At 45.1% G+C, this 23,845-nt stretch overlaps 1 protein-coding gene across 1 annotated transcript; it reads left to right on the top strand.

Moving 5' to 3' along the window:
- The first annotated feature begins 885 nt into the window (after nucleotides 1-885).
- On the top strand, nucleotides 886-7,336 carry RPS5 (ribosomal protein S5). Its single transcript, XM_044268742.1, has 6 exons — nucleotides 886-1,008; nucleotides 4,829-4,934; nucleotides 5,062-5,271; nucleotides 6,822-6,950; nucleotides 7,035-7,133; nucleotides 7,219-7,336. The coding sequence occupies exons 2-6, from the start codon at nucleotides 4,830-4,832 to the stop codon at nucleotides 7,285-7,287; spliced, it is 612 nt and encodes a 203-aa protein (XP_044124677.1). The 5' UTR covers nucleotides 886-1,008; nucleotide 4,829; the 3' UTR covers nucleotides 7,288-7,336.
- The last annotated feature ends 16,509 nt before the right edge of the window (nucleotides 7,337-23,845 follow it).

The following is a 23,845-nucleotide window of genomic DNA, read 5'->3' on the forward strand; positions in this document are numbered from 1 at the left end:
TCGCATACTTACCAACATTTCAGTTGGTAAAATCGGGGCATATCAGGAATGCCCCAAACCCATCCGGAAAAAATCCAGTTGTGGGCAGAGTTTGATCGTGACAGCTCGAATTTGCTGGGACTGTCTCTGAAAATCAGGTACAGTCCCAGCAAATTCGGGAAAGTTGGAAACGATATCATTCAATAGATGCCAGGTCTCGCTGAGACACACAGCATTATAAATCAGTATAACGCTGAGCGATCCTGTCAGACGAGCAGAGCGGGACCTCACGCTGCCACACGCTGCCAGTTTCTTGCATTGAACTTGTTGGTGTGTCTCTGGCCAAAGTCTGGGGCTACACAACTTCCATCACACGACAAGAAGACTAAAATTTTACACCATAACGTGGACAGTGAGAATGGTGGACGTGGTCTGAATGTGCTGGACTTTGCCTCAGGTCACATGCCATTGACTTCAATGTAAGCTGCAGAAGCTATAAATCCGTGGCAGCGCATCAAAGGGTGTTATTTGCAACTCATAAATCATATGCAATTTGCACCCAAATCACATAACATACATTTTTGGGGGTTATGCAATAAAAATGGCAGTGTAGCCTTAGCCCAACTGTAATTAGGTGTGAGTGTTCACAGCGTCAGGGTATTAATAAAGTTGATTGACTGCCGAGTCAAGATGGCTCATGTCACATGTCAGCAGCTCTACCGTACACCACGCCGTTGCGCCAGCAGTTAACATGGCACCCTTCTCCTTCAGCGCATGCTCCAAGCTTACCTTGCCCTTTTAGGCAATGGTGACCGGAAGTGACGTCAAAGGCGTCGCCCTCAGTAAAGATGGCGCCTCCGTTCCTACGTCTGCCTTTTACAGCATGGGCGCGTTCACCTAAGGTGAGGGCAGAAGCTACGTTTCAGGGCTAAGCGGAAGTGTGGGCCCCTGTATATCTGAGCAGGAGACCCCGCCCCGGCCTCTTTCCGCTCCGAGCGCCGACTGGTTAGGACATAGCCGACCACACAAGTGAGTTATACCGGGAGGAATGGTGTCTGTTGGCGGCTGATCTGCAGGCAGGGTAGCGAGGGATGTGGTCGGAGCTCGTGTGGTGGGCTGAGGCAGGAAAATCCGTCATGTTAACGCTCCAGGAGCTCACGAGCTGTGGCCCCACATGCAGCTCTATGGCGCCGGTACATGTCCAGACTCCCTGTGCAGATCATACATGTGACCTAGCCTGTATGTAGAGCCCCTCACATGCGTGTGCCTAGCCTGTATGTAGAGCCCCATCACATGCGTGTGCCTAGCCTGTATGTAGACCCCCTCACATGCATGTGCCTGGCCTGTATGTAGAGCCCCTCACATGCGTGTGCCTAGCCTGTATGTAGAGCCCCATCACATGCGTGTGCCTAGCCTGTATGTAGAGCCCCTCACATGCATGTGCCTGGCCTGTATGTAGAGCCCCTCACATGCATGTGCCTGGCCTGTATGTAGAGCCCCTCACATGCATGTGCCTGGCCTGTATGTAGAGCCCCTCACATGCATGTGCCTGGCCTGTATGTAGAGCCCCTCACATGCGTGTGCCTGGCCTGTATGTAGAGCCCCTCACATGCGTGTGCCTGGCCTGTATGTAGAGCCCCTCACATGCGTGTGCCTGGCCTGTATGTAGAGCCCCTCACATGCGTGTGCCTGGCCTGTATGTAGAGCCCCTCACATGCGTGTGCCTGGCCTGTATGTAGAGCCCCTCACATGCGTGTGCCTGGCCTGTATGTAGAGCCCCTCACATGCGTGTGCCTGGCCTGTATGTAGAGCCCCTCACATGCGTGTGCCTGGCCTGTATGTAGAGCCCCTCACATGCGTGTGCCTGGCCTGTATGTAGAGCCCCTCACATGCGTGTGCCTGGCCTGTATGTAGAGCCCCTCACATGCATGTGCCTGGCCTGTATGTAGAGCCCCTCACATGCATGTGCCTGGCCTGTATGTAGAGCCCCTCACATGCATGTGCCTGGCCTGTATGTAGAGCCCCTCACATGCATGTGCCTGGCCTGTATGTAGAGCCCCTCACATAATACTGCCATATACAGTCAGGTCCATAAATATTAGGACATCGACACAATTCTAAAATTTTTGGCTCTATACACCACCATGGATTTTAAACAAACAAGATGTGCTTTACCTGCAGACTGTCAGCTGTAATTTGAGGGCATTTACATCCAAATCAGGTGAACGGTGCAGGAATTACAGCAGTTTGCATTTGTGCCTCCCACTTGTTAAGGAACCAAAAGTAATGGGACAATTGGCTTCTCAGCTGTTCCATGGCCGGTGTGTGTTATTCCCTCATTATCCCAATTACAATGAGCAGATAAAAGGTCCAGAGTTCTGTTCTATTTGCATTTGGAATCTGTTGCTGTCAACTCTCAAGATGAGATCCAAAGAGCTGTCACTATCAGTGAAGCAAGTCATCATTAGGCTGAAAAAACACAACAAACCTATCAGAGAGATAGCAAAAACATTAGGCGCGGCCAAAACAACTGTTTGGAACATTCTTAAAAAGAAGGAACGCACCGGTGAGCTCAGCAACACCAAAAGACCTGGAAGACCACGGAAAACTGTGGTGGATGACGAAGAATTCTTTCCCTGGTGAAGAAAACACCCTTCACAACAGTTGGCCAGACCAAGAACACTCTCCAGGAGGTAGGTGTATGTGTGTCAAAGTCAACAATCAGGAGAAGACTTCACCAGAGTGAATACAGAGGGTTCACCACAAGATGTAAACCATTGGTGAGCCTCAAAAACAGGAAGGCCAGATTAGAGTTTGCCAAACGACATCTAAAAAAGCCTTCACAGTTCTGGAACAACATCCTATGGACAGATGAGACCAAGATCAACTTGTACCAGAGTGATGGGAAGAGAAGAGTATGGAGAAGGAAAGGAACTGCTCATGATCCTAAACATACCACCACATCAGTGAAGCATGGTGGTGGTGGTGTTATGGCGTGGGCATGTATGGCTGCCAATGGAACTGGTTCTCTTGTATTTATTGATGTGACTCCTGACAAAAGCAGCAGGATGAATTCTGAAGTGTTTCGGGCAATATTATCTGCTCATATTCAGCCAAATGCTTCAGAACTCACTGGACGGCGCTTCACAGTGCAGATGGACAATGACCCAAAGCATACTGCAAAAGCAACCAAAGAGTTTAAGGTAAAGAATTGGAAATTTATGCAATGGCCGAGTCAATCCCCGGACCTGAATCCGATTGAGCATTTCACTTGCTGAAGACAAAACTGAAGAGAAAATGCCCCAAGAACAAGCAGGAACTGAAGACAGTTGCAGTAGAGGCCTGGCAGAGCATCACCAGGGATGAGACCAGCGTCTGGTGATGTCTATGCGTTCCAGACTTCAGGCTGTAATTGACCACAAAGGATTTGCAACCAAGTATTAAAAAGTGAAAGTTTTATTTATGATTATTATTCTGTCCAATTACTTTTGGTCCCTTAACAAGTGAGAGGCACAGATGCAAACTGTTGTAATTCCTGCACCGTTCACCTGATTTGGATGTAAATTCCCTCAGATTACAGCTGACAGTCAGCAGGTAAAGCACATCTTGTTTGTTTCATTTCAAATCCATTGTGGTGGTGCATAGAGCCAAAAATGTTAGGCTTGTGTCCATGTCCCAATATTTATGGACCTGACTGTATGTGCACCCCCTCACATGTATGTGCCTAGTCTGTGTTCAGATCACACTGACATGTAAGGTTTTTGGAAAACTCAGTGACCTTTTAAAGGTGATGTCCATAGGAGTGGGTCCTACCTCTGGGACCCGCCCCACCAGGGGAGCAAGCTGCGCAGTCAGTCTTCTATTTTCAGAAGTCCCATAGCATTGAAGGGAGAGGACCCAGTGCATGCGCTCCATTCACAGCGGGTCCCGGAGGTAGTACCGGCACCTAACAGATATCCACGGGGTAATCTATTCATATGTCACAATTGTTGAGAGCAAAAGCCTTTAAATGCCGTTTACCTATAATACCAAATTATCACCTATTCAGCATCTGCTAGGGCCCCACTGACCATGAGAATGGGGGAGGGAACCAAGCTGAAATGGACTGGCAATGGAGTGTTCAGTGCCTTGCAAAAGTATTCACCCCCCTTGACTTTTTTCATATTTTTATGCCTGACATCCTGGAATTAACATGGATTGTTTGAGGATTTGCATCATGTAATTTACAGAACATGCCGACAACTATGAAGATGTTTTTTTTTTTTTTTTTTTTTTTTTTTATTGTAAAGCAAACAACAAATAGGACAAAATAACAGAAAAAGTCAATGTGCAGAACTATTCACCCCCCTAAAGTCAATACTATGTAAAGCCACATTTTGCGGCAATCACGGCTCCAAGTCTCTTTGGATCAGTCTCTGAGCAGTCGCCACATCTTACCACTGGGAGTTTTGCCCATTCCTTCTTGCAAAACTGCTCCAGCTCCTTCACGTTGGATGTTTGCGCTTGCACTCGTTATGCAAAATTACGGAACAGATGTGGACCCAGAAATAGTCGTGTGAATGGACCCTCACATAGGGGGTCTTGGGATCAGTGATCTCCACGGTTGGACTCCCGCAGTCTTTTCATGTCTTTAAAAGGAGGACACTTCTAATGGCGCTACTTGTAGCCCCCGATCCTCTCCGTGCAGACCGCTCGTATAGCAGCCTGCCAGGTGAAGCACCGGCCATCGCTGTAGAAGTGCAACGTGTGTGCTCAGTGGTGTTACTCATGAGGGCAGAGCCCCGTCTTCGTGTCTGTGGGCTTGGTGGCATCTCCTGTGTGTGACCGCCTATACTGATCTCATTTACAGAATGGCAGATTGGGAAGCCGCTCCCGTCGGGGCCGAGACCGCTGAAATCAAACTCTTCGGGAAATGGAGTACAGATGACGTCCAGATCAGCGACATCTCCCTGCAGGTAAGTGTCAGCCGGACAGAGCTGCTCAGATTCATAAGGGGGCGCTGAACGTCCCCCTGTAGTATCTGTGCTCGTCCATGATGGTGTCTTCTGCGTCCATGTTTCATCTCCGGTTTATTCCTTCCAGGATTACATTGCTGTGAAGGAGAAGTATGCCAAGTTCCTGCCCCACAGTGGAGGGCGCTACGCTGCCAAGCGCTTCCGCAAGGCTCAGTGTCCTATTGTGGAGCGTCTCACTAACTCCCTCATGATGCACGGGAGGAACAACGGCAAGAAGCTGATGACCGTCAGGATCGTGAAGCATGCCTTCGAGATCATTCACCTGCTGACCGGAGAGGTGAGGGCTGGCTAACACTGAAGGGGTCCCTGCCTGCGTTTAGGTTCCCCCGTGACTCCATGGGGAACGCTTTTATACAGCGTGTACGGACCCTGGTCTTCTGCTTGACCAGTAACTGATCATGGTTTGTGCTTTCCTAGCAGAGCCCAGGCTGTCTTATGGTGGCCTGTATTCCGCTGGTGGCGATATCCCTGCAGCTGCTGAGTTTTTTTTTTTTTCCTCGAATGTAGTCCTGATATTGGATGAGTGACAAGGTTTCATTACCAATATAATGCTGAAATATAACCGTAGGGCATTGCTTCTTGACATCAGGTCCATCCACCGTAGTGAAGGAGAACCATCTTTCTTCTGTAGGCTCTGTGTGGTTCGTCATGACTAAGCTACAGCTGGTCACATTAAAAGAGATCACTAGGATATGCCACCAGTGTCTGATAGGTTCGGGTCCCAGAGGTGGGACCCGAAGCTATCTCTAGAATGGAGGCTGTAAAGTGAAGGTGAGCGGACCACATATGCCCTGCCCCCCTCCATTTATTTATATGGCACTTCCAATAGTAGCTGAGCGCTAGCTTGGCCATTTCCATCAGCCCCATAGAAGTGAATGGAGCAGTGGGTATGCATGCGCAGTGCATGCTCTGTTCTAGAGGTGCGGGTCCTGCACCTATCAAACACTGGTGGCATTACCTAGCGATGTCACCAACCCCTTTAATGTGACGGCCAAGCACAAGATGCAGCAGGCCACTGGCTGTTTTCGTCACTCCCATAGAAATGAATGAATGGAGGGCGGCTGCGCGTGCATTGACCGCTGTCCTTCACTTTGCAAGCTCCATTCTAAAGATAGGTGCAGGATCCGCACCCATCAGACATTAGTGGGATATGCTAATGAGATGGGACAACACCTTTGGGCCTCTTTCACACGAACGGATTGTGTCCGGCTCTCACAGGCCGCCGTTCTCATGAGTGGTCAGACACCTGCCTGTCACACTTGGGGCTCATACACACAAACATATTTTTTTCCCCATGTCTTTTGTTTTTTTGCGGCCTGTACGCAGAACCAATTGCTCCAATGTGGCCACAAAAAACGGAAATGACTACATGTCCGTATGGCTGTTCCGCAAAAAAAAAGTCCTATTGTCTGCATTACTGACAAGGGTAGGACTGTTAGGAGTACACACGAGCTGTATCTACAGACGGTTGTGTGAATGTACCCTTGTTCCCTATCCTATGGATGGGAGATAAGTCGTGGTAATTGGTTCTGGCGACATGTGGGGTATTTTGTAGAAAATCCACGTGTATATTCTGCTGCTCGGCGGTGGTCTGTGAGATATTTTGGAGACCTATCCTGAGGGAAAAATGCAGCTCCTGTGTCCCCGGGTGTGAATGAGGCTGTAATACTCGGTGTCCGTATTGTGCCGCGGACGCCTCAGCCATCTAGATGGGATCTAGGGGACCTCTCTCCGTGGGTGAGGTGGGACAGCTGGAAATGTAGTGCCTGTGCTGATGTGAAAAGCCCTGAACACTAATCACTGCCGCCCCGTCTGTCTCTTCACCAGAACCCTCTGCAGGTGTTGGTGAACGCCATCATCAACAGTGGCCCCCGGGAAGACTCCACCCGTATCGGTAGAGCCGGAACAGTCAGGAGACAGGCCGTGGACGTGTCCCCTCTCCGAAGAGTCAACCAGGTATCCGCCAAGGCTAGTGTTGGCCTAAGATTCTTATACCCCCCCCATGTGCCAGCCTCTTACCCGCCTCTGCTTCTCCCGCAGGCCATCTGGCTCCTCTGCACCGGTGCTCGTGAAGCCGCTTTCAGGAACATCAAGACGATTGCAGAATGTGTGGCTGATGAGCTCATCAACGCAGCCAAGGTGAGCGCCGCCGCAGTCTGTACGAGTGCACGCCGCCGGGAGCGCCGGGCGATGAGACTCACTCTTTCTTCTTCTCTCCTTGCAGGGCTCCTCTAACTCCTACGCCATCAAGAAGAAAGATGAACTGGAGAGAGTCGCCAAATCCAACCGTTAAGTCGTCGCCATCCTCTGCCCTCATCAAATAAAGAAAATATTTCAGTCACTGTCCGTCTCCTGCACTTGTACATGGAGGGATCACTGGGGCGGCTTTGACCCTGGGGGGGGGGGGTCTTACTGTCCCCCCTCCAAAGCAGGACCTATGGAGAAGTCCATACTCCCTGCTCGTGGTCTGGTCCCCATCTGTCATCTTCTGCATGCACAGGGCCAATGACAGGCCTTTGGCTTCAGAGGTGCATGTGGCCCCATCTGTGGTGTATGGCTGGGGGGTAAAGATTCCTCCATAGGTCCTGCTTTGGGGCAAAAACTGCTGGAAACTTGTCTCGCTTCAGCAAGTGGCATTTATGGTAGATGCAGTTACTAATGTATTGTGATTGTCCATATTGCCTCCTTCGCTGGTTGGAATCCTCTTTCAATCACATCATACGCTGCTCTTTTCCATGGTTACGGCCACTGCCTGAACGCTCCCGACCACCAGAGGCCAAAGCTTTTTCCTATAGTGTGCAGGCACGACCACCGCTGCTGCTGGATTGCTGGGTGGTTGTAACCATGGAAACGTGATGGAAAACTGAATCCAGCCAGCAAAGGAGGCAATATGGACAATCACAATACTATATTACCTGTGTGTACATGAAGTCACACCGCCCTGTTCACACGTGGTAAATATGCTGCAGATTTTTATTTTAAAAACAAGTTGCGACACAATCTATATGCATCTCAGCGTAGGGGCCAGGGCTTCACCCTGCGCCATACAGAGGGGTAGGTCTGCGGGGGTGGGATAATTGAGATGCGTGTATTTTGTTTTTAAATTAGATTATTTTTATTGAGATTTTAAAGCATTAAAGAGAACAATTGGTTCATACACTGGCATATTACAAGGTAACGTAATAAGTCGTAGGTAGAATCGGTCCCTCAAAAGCTAGACCCGTATCTACCGCGTCTCTCCTGCCCCCAGGGAGCACCAGTACCATATTTCCAGAGGGACAACTTGTAAGACCGGGGCAATCTGGTCACCAACTGTTCAAATCAATGTTAATCTCCAATACTGTAGTGTTGCAACCACCTGCCCCAAATCTTCTCCTACTTCTTGAGGTTATTCCTCCTTTGGTATACAAATCTCTCCATTTGTGACAGTGTGACCCGTAGCATTGGGTGCACCGTCATCTGACCTGTACCCCATTTTCCTTAGGAGGGCAGGTGTCCAATAAACCAATGTTTTCCAACTAGTGCGCCTCCAGCTATTTCAAAACTACAACTCCCAGCATGCCTGGACAGCATTTGGTTGTGCAGGCATGCTGGGAGTTGTAGTTTTGTAACCGCTGGAGGCGCACTGCGATAAACCCTGTGTAACAATAGCTGTGACATTCTGTTTCGCCTAGCGCTCTATCGGTAAACCCTTCCAGCGCTGTGCGCCACTGGTCTTCCGTCAAGTCGTCGATATCCTTCCGCCATTTATCATACACTCGGAGAGGCTGCCTTTAAAATTGTGTTTCCATAAGACTGCTGTACTGCAGCAATATAACCCCCACAGGTGGATCCGCCAGATCTATAATCGGATTTTTGGAAGCCGGCCCAATCCCCTCTGCTTTGTCTTGGGAGCGGATAGCAGCCGACGCTGCAAATAGAAATAAAATTGGGAGTCTGGAAGCTGAAACTCGCGTAGTAGTTGGGCATATTCTTTCAGGGTGCCCCCATCATGTAGGTGAGTCCATATCGTCCCCAAATCCGAACATTAGATACCGTATGCAATTCTGTACAGATGAGATTGGGCCAAATTGCGGTAAACCTAGTGTAACCCTGTATCCCTGCTACTTTATGGATTCCTCGAAGTAGCGGAATATCATCCCCCGCTTTGTCCAGCGATCCATCCTGTAATGCTGTTATTAGATTTTTTTTTTTTCCCCCCCCTACAAGAATTTGCGCAATTCTCCCCGCTTTCTTAATTCCCTCTTCCAGCCCCGCAGATGTTGAAGTTGGGCAACCAAATAATAAATCCATGAGTCTGGAGCCTCAAGTCCCCCATCTGTTTTTGGTCGACAAAGTGTAGCCAATTTTATGCGTGGAACGCCTCTCTTCCAGATTGAAGGGCTTCTGTCACCCCACTAAACCGGTTTTTGTTTACCTATAATCCCTACACTGCGATTTCTGCCTACATAATCTAATTAATCATTTTGGTCCAGTAGATTTTGTTTAAAACGTGCTTTTAAAATAAGCAAATTACCTTGCTACCAGCAAGTAGGGCGGCTACTTGCTGGTAGCAGCCGCATCCTCCGATCCTAAAGACGCCCCCTCCGCATGTTGGTTGATAGGGCCAGGGAACGGGATCGTCCTCTGCTGGCCCTGTTTGCATTCAAAATCTCGCGCCTGCGCTGTACCTGTCTTCAATCGGCGCAGGTGCACTGAGAGGCGGGTGTAGATGTGATGTCATCGGAGCAGGCGCATTGAGGATGGAGGGCCGAGCGAGCGGCCGCCTCTCAGTGCGCCTGCGCCAACTGAATACCGTTACGGCGCAGGTGCAAGATCTTGATAGCAGACAGGGCCAGCAGAGGACGATCCCGTTCCCTGGCCCTGTCAATCAACATGCGGAGGGGGCATCATAAGGCGGCTGCTACCAGCAAGTAGCCGCCCTACTTGCTGGTAGCAAGGTAATTTGCATATTTTAAAAGCACGTTTTAAACAAAATCTACTGGACCAAAATGATTAATTAGATTATGTAGGCAGAAATCGCAGTGTAGGGATTATAGATAAACACAAAAAACTGTTTAGTGGGGTGACAGAAGCCCTTTAAGTCCCTGAATATTGCATTAACTGTGACAAAGAATCGGGCAGGAGCCCATATAGGCGCATTGTGCAGCAAGTATAGCAGTTGTGGCATTAGTATCATTTTAAGAAGGTTAACCCTTTCTATTACTGAGCGGTAATTTGGTCCAAATCTGTACCTTCTGCCGAAATCTCTCTAACAGCGGAGTTAAATTCAGTTTTTCATAATCTTCAGCATCAATGGTGAGCTGGACACCTAGATATGTAATAGACTTGACGAGCAGTAATCTCTCCCATCATCAGCAGAGACTGGGACCTGACAGACTACGGAGAGGAGCTCCCCTCGTCTAGGAACAGAAGCATCATCGGCGTAAAGGGCCACCTTTACTATAAGCCCACTATATCTAAAACCCTGGACCTCCCGCGCAAGGTGCGTGTATTTTACTGTCAGGATTACGGCTGCGATTCCCAACAGCAGGTTTAATGACCGGAGTTTACAGCGTGGTGTCCATGCGGGTGTTGTGCCCTGGGATACGTCCTGAGAGGAATCGCGGATCCACCGTCCTTGGTCCGGTACCGCTCCTCGCGGCCAGGCATGATCCCGGCGACAGGCTGCTGCCATGTACGATGGAGAGGTGGGTGGTGCCCATAGTGCCCCCACAGGTCTGCTATGGATAAGACCCCCCCTGCCCCCCACCTGATCACCGCCCGTAGACAGGAGTCCTGTCATCGACTGAGAGACACACGAATGATGACGGCGGCTGGAACCTCCTGAGCAGCCGCTCACTGTACGCGATGAGCGCATGCGCTGGGTCCGATTGTTCTGAGATTCAGCTGCTGCGTATTGCTCCTGTGTACAGCTGTATATACAGGAGCTCAGCATCCTGTATCAAACAGGCTTGGATACATCACACAGGAGAGGATTAGATACACAGCAGACAGTATCACACAGGACAGGATTAGATACAAAGCTCAGCAGTCAGTATCACACAGGATAGGATTAGATACACGGCTCAGCAGACAGTATCACACAGGATGGGATTAGATACACAGCTCAGCAGACAGTATCACACAGGATGGGATTAGATACACAGCTCAGCAGACAGTATCACACAGGATGGGATTAGATACACAGCTCAGCAGACAGTATCACACAGGACAGGATTAGATACAAAGCTCAGCAGACAGTATCACACAGGATAGGATTAGATACACGGCTCAGCAGACAGTATCACACAGGATGGGATTAGATACACAGCTCAGCAGACAGTATCACACAGGATGGGATTAGATACACAGCTCAGCAGACAGTATCACACAGGATGGGATTAGATACACAGCTCAGCAGACAGTATCACACAGGATGGGATTAGATACACAGCTCAGCAGACAGTATCACACAGGATGGGATTAGATACACAGCTCAGCAGACAGTATCACACAGGATGGGATTAGATACACAGCTCAGCAGACAGTATCACACAGGATGGGATTAGATACACAGCTCAGCAGACAGTATCACACAGGATAGGATTAGATACACAGCTCAGCAGACAGTATCGCACAGGATAGGATTAGATACACGGCTCAGCAGACAGTATCACACAGGATGGGATTAGATACACAGCTCAGCAGACAGTATCGCACAGGATGGGATTAGATACACAGCTCAGCAGACAGTATCACACAGGATGGGATTAGATACACAGCTCAGCAGACAGTATCACACAGGACAGGATTAGATACAAAGCTCAGCAGTCAGTATCACACAGGATAGGATTAGATACACAGCTCAGCAGACAGTATCACACAGGATAGGATTAGATACACAGCTCAGCAGACAGTATCGCACAGGATAGGATTAGATACACAGCTCAGCAGACAGTATCACACAGGATGGGATTAGATACACAGCTCAGCAGACTGTATCACACAGGATAGGATTAGATACAAGGCTCAGCAGACAGTATCACAGGATAGGATTAGATACACAGCTCAGCAGACAGTATCACACAGGATAGGATTAGATACACAGCTCAGCAGACAGTATCACACAGGATAGGATTAGATACACAGCTCAGCAGACTGTATCACACAGGATAGGATTAGATACACAGCTCAGCAGACAGTATCACACAGGATAGGATTAGATACACAGCTCAGCAGACAGTATCACAGGATAGGATTAGATACACAGCTCAGCAGACAGTATCACACAGGAGAGGATTAGATACACAGCTCAGCAGACAGTATCACACAGGATAGGATTAGATACACAGCTCAGCAGGCTGTATCACACAGGATAGGATTAGATACACAGCTCAGCAGACAGTATCACACAGGGTAGGATTAGATACACAGCTCAGCAGTCAGTATCACACAGGGTAGGATTAGATACACAGCTCAGCAGACAGTATCACACAGGATGGGATTAGATACACAGCTCAGCAGACTGTATCACACAGGATGGGATTAGATACACAGCTCAGCAGACTGTATCACACAGGATAGGATTAGATACACAGCTCAGCAGACAGTATCACACAGGATAGGATTAGATACACGGCTCAGCAAACAGTATCACACAGGACAGGATTAGATACACAGCTCAGCAGACAGTATCACAGGATAGGATTAGATACACAGCTCAGCAGACAGTATCACACAGGATAGGATTAGATACACGGCTCAGCAGACAGTATCACACAGGATGGGATTAGATACACAGCTCAGCAGACGGTATCACACAGGATAGGATTAGATACACGGCTCAGCAAACAGTATCACACAGGACAGGATTAGATACACAGCTCAGCAGACAGTATCACACAGGACAGGATTAGATACACAGCTCAGCAGACAGTATCACACAGGATAGGATTAGATACACAGCTCAGCAGACTGTATCACACAGGAGAGGATTAGATACACAGCTCAGCAGGCAGTATCACACAGGATAGGATTAGATACACGGCTCAGCAGACAGTATCACACATGATAGGATTAGATACACGGCTCAGCAAACAGTATCACACAGGAGAGGATTAGATACACAGCTCAGCAGACGGTATCACACAGGATAGGATTAGATACACGGCTCAGCAAACAGTATCACACAGGACAGGATTAGATACACAGCTCAGCAGACAGTATCACACAGGATAGGATTAGATACACAGCTCAGCAGACTGTATCACACAGGAGAGGATTAGATACACAGCTCAGCAGGCAGTATCACACAGGATAGGATTAGATACACGGCTCAGCAGACTGTATCACACAGGACAGGATTAGATACACAGCTCAGCAGACAGCATCACACAGGAGAGGATTAGATACACAGCTCAGCAGACAGTATCACACAGGAGAGGATTAGATACACAGTAGGCTGGAAAAAGTAAATTTGAGCATAACGAAGAGCTGGAAGACCAATTAACACTAATTAGGTCAATTGGCAACATGATTGGGTATAAAAAGAGCTTCTCAGAGTGGCAGTGTCTCTCAGAAGCCAAGATGGGTAGAGGATCACCAATTCCCACAATGTTGCACAGAAAGATAGTGGAGCAATATCAGAAAGGTGTTACCCAGCGAAACATTGCTAAGACTTTGCATCTATCATCATCAACTGTGCAAAACATCATCCGAAGATTCAGAGAATCTGGAACAATCTCTGTGCGTAAGGGTCAAGGCCGTAAAACCATACTGGATGCCCGTGATCTCCGGGCCCTTAAACGACACTGCACCACAAACAGGAATGCTACTGTAAAGGAAATCACAGAATGGGCTCAGGAATACTTCCAGAAACCATTGTCAGTGAACACAATCCACCGTGCCATCCGCCGCTGCCAGCTGAAACTCTACAGTGCAAAGAAGAAGTCATTTCTAAGCAAGATCCACAAGCTCAGGCGTTTTCACTGGGCCAGGGATCATTTACAATGGAGTGTGGCAAAATGGAAGACTGTTCTGTGGTCAGACGAGTCACGATTCAAAGTTCTTTTTGGAAATCTGGGACGCCATGTCATCCGGACCAAAGAGGACAAGGACAACCCAAGTTGTTATCAACGCTCAGTTCAGAAGCCTGCATCTCTGATGGTATGGGGTGGCATGAGTGCGTGTGGCATGGGCAGCTTGCATGTCTGGAAAGGCACCATCAATGCAGAAAAATATATTCAGGTTCTAGAACAACATCTGCTCCCATCCAGACGTCATCTCTTTCAGGGAAGACCCTGCATTTTTCAACAAGATAATGCCAGACCACATTCTGCATCAATCACAACATCATGGCTGCGTAGGAGAAGGATCCGGGTACTGAAATGGCCAGTCTGCAGTCCAGATCTGTCACCTATAGAGATCATTTGGCGCATCATAAAGAGGAAGGTGCAACAAAGAAGGCCCAAGACGATTGACCAGTTAGAGGCCTGTATTAGACAAGAATGGGAGAGCGTTCCTATTTCTAAACCTGAGAAACTGGTCTCCTCGGTCCCCAGACGTCTGTTGAGTGTTGTAAGAAGGGGAGATGCCACACAGTGGTGAAAATGGCCTTGTCCCAACTTTTTGGGGATTTGTTGACACCATGAAATTCTGATTCAACATATTTTTCCCTTAAAATGGAACATTTTCTCAGTTTAAACTTTTGTTCCGTGATTTATGTTCTATTCTGAATAAAATATTAGAAGTTGGCATCTCCACATCATTGCATTCAGTTTTTATTCACGATTTGTATAGTGTCCCAACTTTTTGGGAATCCGGTTTGTACATGTGAGGTTGGTGGGGGGTACCTCCTCACCACTTTCGGGTGGAAAAATAGGTGTGTGTCCCTCTTTCATAGTGCGCCCACGGTGGAACGCATACCGGACTTCCGGCCTGCTCCACCGTGGAGCGCACCGGAACCGGAAGTCCCGGGTGCTCCTATGGGTCTGTGTCTCTCTTGTGCAGTATCCACCGTGGAGCGTACCAGAACCGGAAATGTGCCTCAAGACGGGAGTGTATATATTGGGCTTTGTATGGATAAGACGTGGCACTCTTGTCTCTTGAGGTCGTGGTGCTGGTTGTGTTGGCTTCCCAGCCACACTAACACATTAAACGGAATAACAACCGCACTCAACTTGAGTTCTGATGTGTTTGTTTTTATTTATATGGCAACTTCACCAATTTGTGACGTTTCGGTCATAGGACCTTTATCAAACACTGTGATAATGAGAAAATATTTCTGTAAATATACAATATAATGGCAACATCAAAATATACCATTGTACCTTATTAAATCATATGGTATTGACACTTTCTACAATGGAAAATATTCAGATACAGGTATCAAGAAAATCAAGAAAAACAAAAACAATCCAGAAAGAGAATAAAGATACAAATAAAATAAAATAAAAAGTACAAAATCAGAAATAACAAAAAGAAATAGCTAATACAGCAATACAGACATGTTCATTTACATGAATTATCAAGAGCATCAAATCGTGGCACTCCATATATAGTAGATCGACATTAAGGATAATTATTCTCTTTATAAAAAGATATATTGTACATATATTAATATGCATAGATGAATAGATCCGTGCTCCTTTGACATAGGTAGCTATAACTACAGTTCAAGAACGACCTCTGTCCCAGACTAAAATTGGCAGAGTGAAAATTAAAATTAAAATTATGAAAACAAACAGATGCAATTGTGACTATTTCTAATAGAACCGGGTGCCGCCATATAGGCAAAACAACACTTACCAAGTTGCCGTAAGGAAGAGAAAACATAAGAGAAGTAGAGCTGATGGTGTATCCACACCCATATGAACGCTGAGGCTAGGTGGTGCATGTGCTGTGATATAGTCGGCCCGGGAGGAAATTGCCGAAACCGGAAGTGCCCATGCGTTCCAAGCTGGAACGCATATCACCTCAACTACTATGGTTAATGTAGTCTCTATTTATTACTTGGGGGGGTATTATATAGTGTCACTAGTGTTATGGAAAGAGAGAACCTTGTTATGAGGGGCATAGCTGTAGTTACTATATTAACTTCTAAAGATCGCGAACCGGAAGTACGTTCCGGCCCAGACCGGAAGTGACCGATGCGTTCCAGCTTGGAACGCATCGGAAGCGATCATCCTATTAAACATAAGCCAGTATCTGTTATCCTACTAGTGAGCATGAGGTGGAATGAATTATGTGGAACATATTAATTTAGGATATACAGTCTACAGCTATAATAGGAAGATAATAGATAGAATATGGGAAATTTTTTAATTTATTGTTAAAAGTGAAAGTAAAAATCTAGAAAAGGGAGAAAAAAGTAAAAAGGAGAAAAGGGGAATGATAAGAACAAAGAAGAAAGGGACAGAACAAAGGAGAGAGAGAGAATCAGAGAGGAGAGAAGATCAGGAAAAAGGGGGGGGGGGGGGAAATCAGGAAAATTACAAGGACCAACACCTAGAAAAGGATACAGGAAAGTGGCAAACATGGTGGGGGTCCGGTTCTTAGTGCATCTGAAAAAAACGAAAAGATAGATAGTTAGTCATCATATCCACTATTTGACATATGTACCAATGACATTATATTTGTTTAAATGAATGAGGACAATTCATAATCTCTGTTGAGCCCCTTAGGTTCTAAACTCTGTAGCCTATGTATCCAGTATGCCTCACGTTTTTTAAGCATTAGCTGTCTATTACCTCCTCTTCTGGGTAATTCAATTTTTTCTATTATCTGGAATTTCAATTGGGATACACTGTGTTTCATTTTATGAAAATGGTGAGGGACCGGGAGTAGTAAGTTCTCGCATCTGATAGTGGACTTATGTTGGCAGATACGATCCCTCACGTTCTGAGTGGTTTCCCCTACATATATCAGGCCACATGGACATTTCAGAAGGTAAATTACATAATTGGATTGACAAGTATGAAACCCCTTAATTTGAATGGACTCACCAGTCTGTGGATGATAAATTTTGTCCCCTTTCATTACGTTAGAGCATTGCGCACAGTGAAGACAGGGAAACGTACCCTGTCTTGCTTTACCAAGTAGGCGCTGATGTAAAGTGGTACTGCTCAGACCAATATCCGCCCTGACAAGCCAATCTCGCAAATTTTTCGGTCTCCTACTACAGGGTAGACATCGTGTTTGGAATTCCTCTATATTGGGAAAGGAACGAGTGAGTATGTTCCAGTGTTTGTTGAGAATGTTTGTAATCTTATAGGAATGTGGATGATAGGTATGTACAAAAGGGATTCTTTTTTTATTCTCTCTTCTTAGTTGTAAATTGGGACCTGGTTTTGGTGAGATTATTTCCTGAGGGTATCCTCTCTGCTGAAATTTGGAAGTCATTTCTAATAATCTTTTCTGTTTATTCTCCTCTGATGTAACTATTCTTGTGATGCGCTCAAACTGTGATCTGGGTAATGATTTTTTTGTAGAGGGTGCATGACAACTCCTGTAATGGAGTAAGTTGTTTCTGTCCGTAGGTTTTCGGTACAGATCTGTGTGTAGGGAACCATCCTGTTGTTTAAGGACCAAGGTGTCAAGAAAGCTAATACTTTGCTGATCATAATGTATTGTAAATTGTAACTCTGGATAGATAGAATTGAGATATAAATGAAAGTTTACAAGTGACTCCTCCGTGCCTTCCCATAGACAAAAAATGTCATCTATGTATCTTTTCCAGGTTTTGGCATGTTGTTTAAATAGATCGTGTGGGTATACGTGTTCAATCTCGAACCTTGTCATATAACCATTAGCATAAGGTGGCGCTGCATGTGACCCCATTGCGGTTCCTTGTTTCTGTATGTAGAAGGAATCCTCAAACATAAAGAATTTTTTTTGCAAAACCATGGTAAGGAGATCCAAATAGAATTGGACAAGTTGAGGTGGTGTGTTGGCTTCCTCTAAGAGGAGTTTAGTGGCCCTAATGCCTTTGGTGTGATGGATGGACGTGTAAAGGCTATTAACATCCCATGTGACAAGATAACATTGGTTCGAGAGGGGACCTATTTTTCGAATGACATTGAGGAATGCACTAGTATCTAATAGGAAAGACTGAGTAGTTTTAATTAGGGGGGTAAGGACTTTTTCTAATAGAATAGAAAGAGGAGACAGAATTGAATCCGTTGATGCCACAATGGGACGGCCTGGAGGTTTATTGAGAGTCTTGTGTATCTTGGGGAGTGTATAAAATACAGGGGTAATAGGGTGTTGATTTGTCAGGAATTTTATGATGTCATCATCAATAGTACCCTGTATTGAGTGATGAGTAAGTGTCGTTTGAATCAGGGATGATATCTGAAAGGTTGGATTGAAGCTTACTTTCTCATAGATATTCCTATCGTCTAATTGGCGTAGGATTTCTTCTCTGTACTCTATGCGGTTCATAACCACAATGGCTCCGCCTTTGTCTGCAGGTTTGATCACTAAATTGCGGTTTTTAGTAAGTGTCATCAAAGTCTGGCGCTCTATATTGGACAGATTCGGAGAAATATAATAGTCACCACCTTTCACCTTTTTGGTAAAGGTGGAGATGTCCCTGTTTACCAAGTTTACAAATGTCTCTATTGCAGAGTTAGTCCTTGGGGGGGTAAAATGTGATTTTACTCGTAAACCTAAAGACTTAAGCGTAATAGTCGTATCCTTCTTAGGTTCCAGCATTTCAGTGATAACTTTATCACTGAAGTGTGCTTTCAATCTCAGATTGCGATAGAATCTTTGTAGGTCCATCTCTAATTGAAAAGTATTAAAATTGTATGTCGGACAAAATGAAAGTCCTTTTTGCAATAGCATAAGTTCCGCAGGACTGAGAAGGGATGATGAAATGTTAATCACAATCGGTTCTTCCTTACCTGTGAGCGCGTCGTGACTGTTGCTCGTCCTCTTTGATTGTCTCCCCCTCCGTGTCGGTTTCTGCCTTGTGAGCGTCGGCCTAAAAAACCGGTTGATCGAGAGGATTCCATATTGATGTCTGTGCTGGAACCTGAGGAAGCTTGTGAAGATGATCTCCTGCGGTTTTGTGAGAAGTAGGATTCCTGCCATCTGTATACACGATTGTTTCTGTAGTCTTCTGAATCTCTCAGAATTTTTTTTCTCTTTGCTGCCTCGGATTCTTTTCTATGGTTTGTCAGGGTGGATGTCAGTCGGTCTTGTAGTTGGGTAAGGGTTTCCGGTGCCAGGGTCGTTTTAAGCTGTTGTTCTGCTGCAGTAATAGATTCCTTGATTGATATTATAGATTTTTGCAAGTATGATATGGTCAGTGTCATCAAATCAAAGGAACATTTGTTTAATATCTGCTCAAATTGATCGCAGAAGGTTTTATCCTCCTTGAATATTGTGGGTCGTGTGGACATACGGAGACCCCTAGGGATCCTCTGAGCTCGTACGTACTCTGCCAGAGTCACGCAATGTAATTCATAATTTAGTAATCTTCTGGATTCTCGTTCATAATCCCGTGCTCTCAGCTCTGACGCCGGAGTCTGTAAAAAATCTGTAGGTAAAGTGACTTGAGACAGAATAGAATCAGTCTCTTCTTGATTGTAAGAGAAGGTCAGGCTTGACATCGCCGGACAGGTGCCTTTCGTCTAGGAAAATATTACTTTGTATGGATAAGACGTGACAGTCTGGGCCGGAACGTACTTCCGGTTCGCGATCTTTAGAAGTTAATATAGTAACTACAGCTATGCCCCTCATAACAAGGTTCTCTCTTTCCATAACACTAGTGACACTATATAATACCCCCCCAAGTAATACATAGAGACTACATTAACCATAGTAGTTGAGGTGATATGCGTTCCAGCTTGGAACGCATAGGCACTTCCGGTTTCGGCAATTTCCTCCCGGGCCGACTATATCACAGCACATGCACCACCTAGCCTCAGCGTTCATATGGGTGTGGATACACCATCAGCTCTACTTCTCTTATGTTTTCTCTTCCTTACGGCAACTTGGTAAGTGTTGTTTTGCCTATATGGCGGCACCCAGTTCTATTAGAAATAGTCACAATTGCATCTGTTTGTTTTCATAATTTTAATTTTCACTCTGCCAATTTTAGTCTGGGACAGAGGTCGTTCTTGAACTGTAGTTATAGCTACCTATGTCAAAGGAGCACGGATCTATTCATCTATGCATATTAATATATGTACAATATATCTTTTTAAAAAGAGAATAATTATCCTTAATGTCGATCTACTATATATGGAGTGCCACGATTTGATGCTCTTGATAATTCATGTAAATAAACATGTCTGTATTGCTGTATTAGCTATTTCTTTTTGTTATTTCTGATTTTGTACTTTTTATTTTATTTTATTTGTATCTTTATTCTCTTTCTGGATTGTTTTGGTTTTTCTTGATTTTCTTGATACCTGTATCTGAATATTTTCCATTGTAGAAAGTGTCAATACCATATGATTTAATAAGGTACAATGGTATTTTTTGATGTTGCCATTATATTGTATATTTATAGAAATATTTTCTCATTATCACAGTGTTTGATAAAGGTCCTATGACCGAAACGTCACAAATTGGTGAAGTTGCCATATAAATAAAAACAAACACATCAGAACTCAAGTTGAGTGCGGTTGTTATTCCGTTTAATATATTTAATGGGCGAGAGGTATGGAAAAGAGAGGAGGGTCCTTGGTGATAGGTTTGCACTAAGCCTAAGGACGTGAATAAATGTGGATTTTGCACAACGGTATCATTAGTATGGGTGGAGTCATATGATTGGCTCCCTTGTCACGTGGTTAGGATTTCAAGGGGATGGTACTGATAAAAAAAAGGGGGGGGGGCAGTGTTTTAAATAGTTCATACAAGGGGAACTGTTGCAGGTACCCACAGTCATCTAGCAATGAGTTGACATGATTGGTAATAATAAAAAAGAAAAATTATAATTAATTAATAGCATAAACAATGGTGATGATAATAAATATATAAATAAATATCTAGATCATATTTAGATCACACATATATATATAACTAGATAAAAAAAATATATATTTGATACAAGAATACATTAGATAAAACGTGTTGGGTAAAAAAGCACAAAAAATTGGAGTGGATGATTATATATATCAATATAAATAAATGTTATATTGTTAATGCGCATATAAATCAGGATGTATAGATGATGATGAGATTGTACCATAGGTGGCAAATACAGGATTTAGGCAATGGTACTTTTTTAGTAATTAGAATATTCTAGACATTCATTCAAACCGAAAGGGGATAGGGTGTTTAGTGTAAATATCCAGAACATTTCCTTCCGGCATAGCTGTTGGTATGATGAGGTGATGGTTTCTAGGGGTGTGACTGTGAGACCGATTATGGAGCCCTGTCTTTCGGAGAAATGTCGTGATACGCTGTGTGTCGGGACTTTACGTTTGATGTTAGACCTATGCTCGCACATTCTTTCTCTGAGAGTTTGCGTGGTCCTACCAACGTATTTTAAACCGCAGGGGCATTTTAGGAGGTATATGACGTTTCTGGTTCCGCAGTTTAAATCTTGTTTTATAGTCCAAGGGCCCGAGGGACCCCCTGTTTCGATGGCCTTAGTGTCGTGTGTAATCATTGCACAGCATTTGCATTTTTTTGATGCCACATTTAAAACACCCTTTTCTTATTGGCAGTGGAAAGATTGTCTTTGTGGGGGCTTTGAGTTTGGGGCAGGATGGGGCGATGATATTTTTGATGGTTTGTGCCCTTCTAAAGGTTATGGACGGTAATTGGGGTAGTATATTTTTGAGGATGGGATCTTTTAGCAGGATGTTCCAATGCTTCGTAACTACCTTTCTGATGTTTTGATGGTCTCTGTTGTATCTGGTAATAAGATTGTATTGGTATCTTTTTTCGTCAGTAGTTTTTGGGGGTGGTGGTTTCAACGCTTCTCTTTGATCTATTTTTATGATCCTCTGAGTTGACGCTTTAATTAGACTTTTTGGGTAGCCCTTTTCCAAGAAACGATCTTTAAGAATTCCAAGTTGTGTTTTCAGGGTCTTTTCATTGGAACAGTTTCTCCGTATTCTTTTCATTTGCCCGTACGGTATATTTTTCTTCCATTTGGTGTGGTGGCAGCTAGAGTATTCTAGGTAGCTGTTGGCATCTACTTTTTTAAAATGGGTACTAGTGGTGATTTTGTTGTTGATGATTTCGATCTGTAAATCTAAAAATGTTGAATTCTTGGAGTCGGATTCATGTGTAAATTGAAGACCCCAGTCGTTCTGGTTTAGCATCGATATGAAAGGAGTTAGGTCCTCAGTGCTACCCCCCAGATAAAGATAATGTCGTCAATATATCGGCGGTAAAAATGCACATCCTTATGGGATTGGAGACCTAGAGACTCATCAAAGAGGCCTACCAGCAAATTTGCGTATGAGGGTGCGAATTTTGTACCCATAGCGGTACCCCTTGTTTGGATGTAAAAGGTATTGTTAAAGGTGAAAAAATTATGTTCCAAAATAAATTGTATTGAGTTTAAAATGAATTCTTTCTGAGGGGAGGACATTTCTTGGTCCCGTTCCAGGAAATGTTTGATTGCACGTAATCCTAAATCATGCCGGATGTTACTGTAGAGGGATGCCACGTCAAGCGTGACCCAAATGTAGTAATCCTTCCAAACTATATTGTTGAGGGTGTTTATGAGGTCTGCAGAATCTCTTAGGTAGGAGGGGAGTTTCTGTACATATTTTTGTAGGAACGTGTCGACATACGCTGAGAGGTTAGATGTAAGTGAGTTTATGCCGGAAATGATTGGTCTACCAGGTGGGTTGGTGAGGGTTTTATGGATTTTAGGTAGGAAGTAGAAGCGAGCAGTGGTGGGGTGATTGGGCGTGAGGAATGTTTTTTCTTTTTTGTTTAGAATGTTTTGGTTATAACCAGAATCTATAAGTTCTAGCAATGTTTTCTTGAAAATGGCCGTTGGGTCATCTATAAGGACTTTATAATAGGTTTGGTCGGACAGGATTCTATTGGATTCCTGTATATAGTAGGCGAGGTCCATAATTACGACCCCTCCTCCTTTGTCAGCGTTTTTTATTATGATATTTTTGTTTTTCTTCAGATCTGTCAATGCTCTTTTTTCTCGATTGTTGAGATTGTTTGGAGTATCGGAGATTCGGGGTTCTTTTAGGGTTTTTAAGTCATCTAGAACTTTATTAAGAAAGCTCTCTAGATGGGGGCCTCTGCTTTGTAGTGGATAAAAAGATTTGTTCTTTAGGCCTGATGGGATGGGGGTGTTTGTTGGATCTTTGTTTTGGGCAGATGGTACCAATTCTTGAGTAGTGGAGGGGGGATCGGAGGTGTTTGTGGGGCAAAAAAAAAGTCCTTTACTGAGCACACTAAGTTCATCTGTTTTGAGTTCGTATTTTGATAGGTTGAATATTCCTTTGGTGTCTTGTGGTGTGTCATTCTTTGTGTTTTCTTTTAGTGTGATGGGAACTCAGGTGTCGGGTCTATGGTTATGCTTATTGGTGTAGTGAGCGGTTTGCGTTTTCTCTTTTTTTGGGGTGTTTGGTTCTTCCCCCTCTACATCCCCTGAATCGTTTCTCACAGGGTAGGATTAGATACACAGCTCAGCAGGCAGTATCACACAGGGGAGGATTAGATACACAGCTCAGCAGGCAGTATCACACAGGGTAGGATTAGATACACAGCTCATTAGACAGTATCACACAGGATAGGATTAGATACACAGCTCAGCAGGCAGTATCACACAGGATAGGATTAGATACACGACTCAGCAGACAGTATCACACAGGACAGGATTAGATACACAGCTCAGCAGACAGTATCACACAGGATAGGATTAGATACACAGC

Source organism: Bufo gargarizans, chromosome 9 (genome assembly GCF_014858855.1).
Source record: "Bufo gargarizans isolate SCDJY-AF-19 chromosome 9, ASM1485885v1, whole genome shotgun sequence".
NCBI classification, from domain to species: Eukaryota; Metazoa; Chordata; class Amphibia; order Anura; family Bufonidae; genus Bufo; species Bufo gargarizans.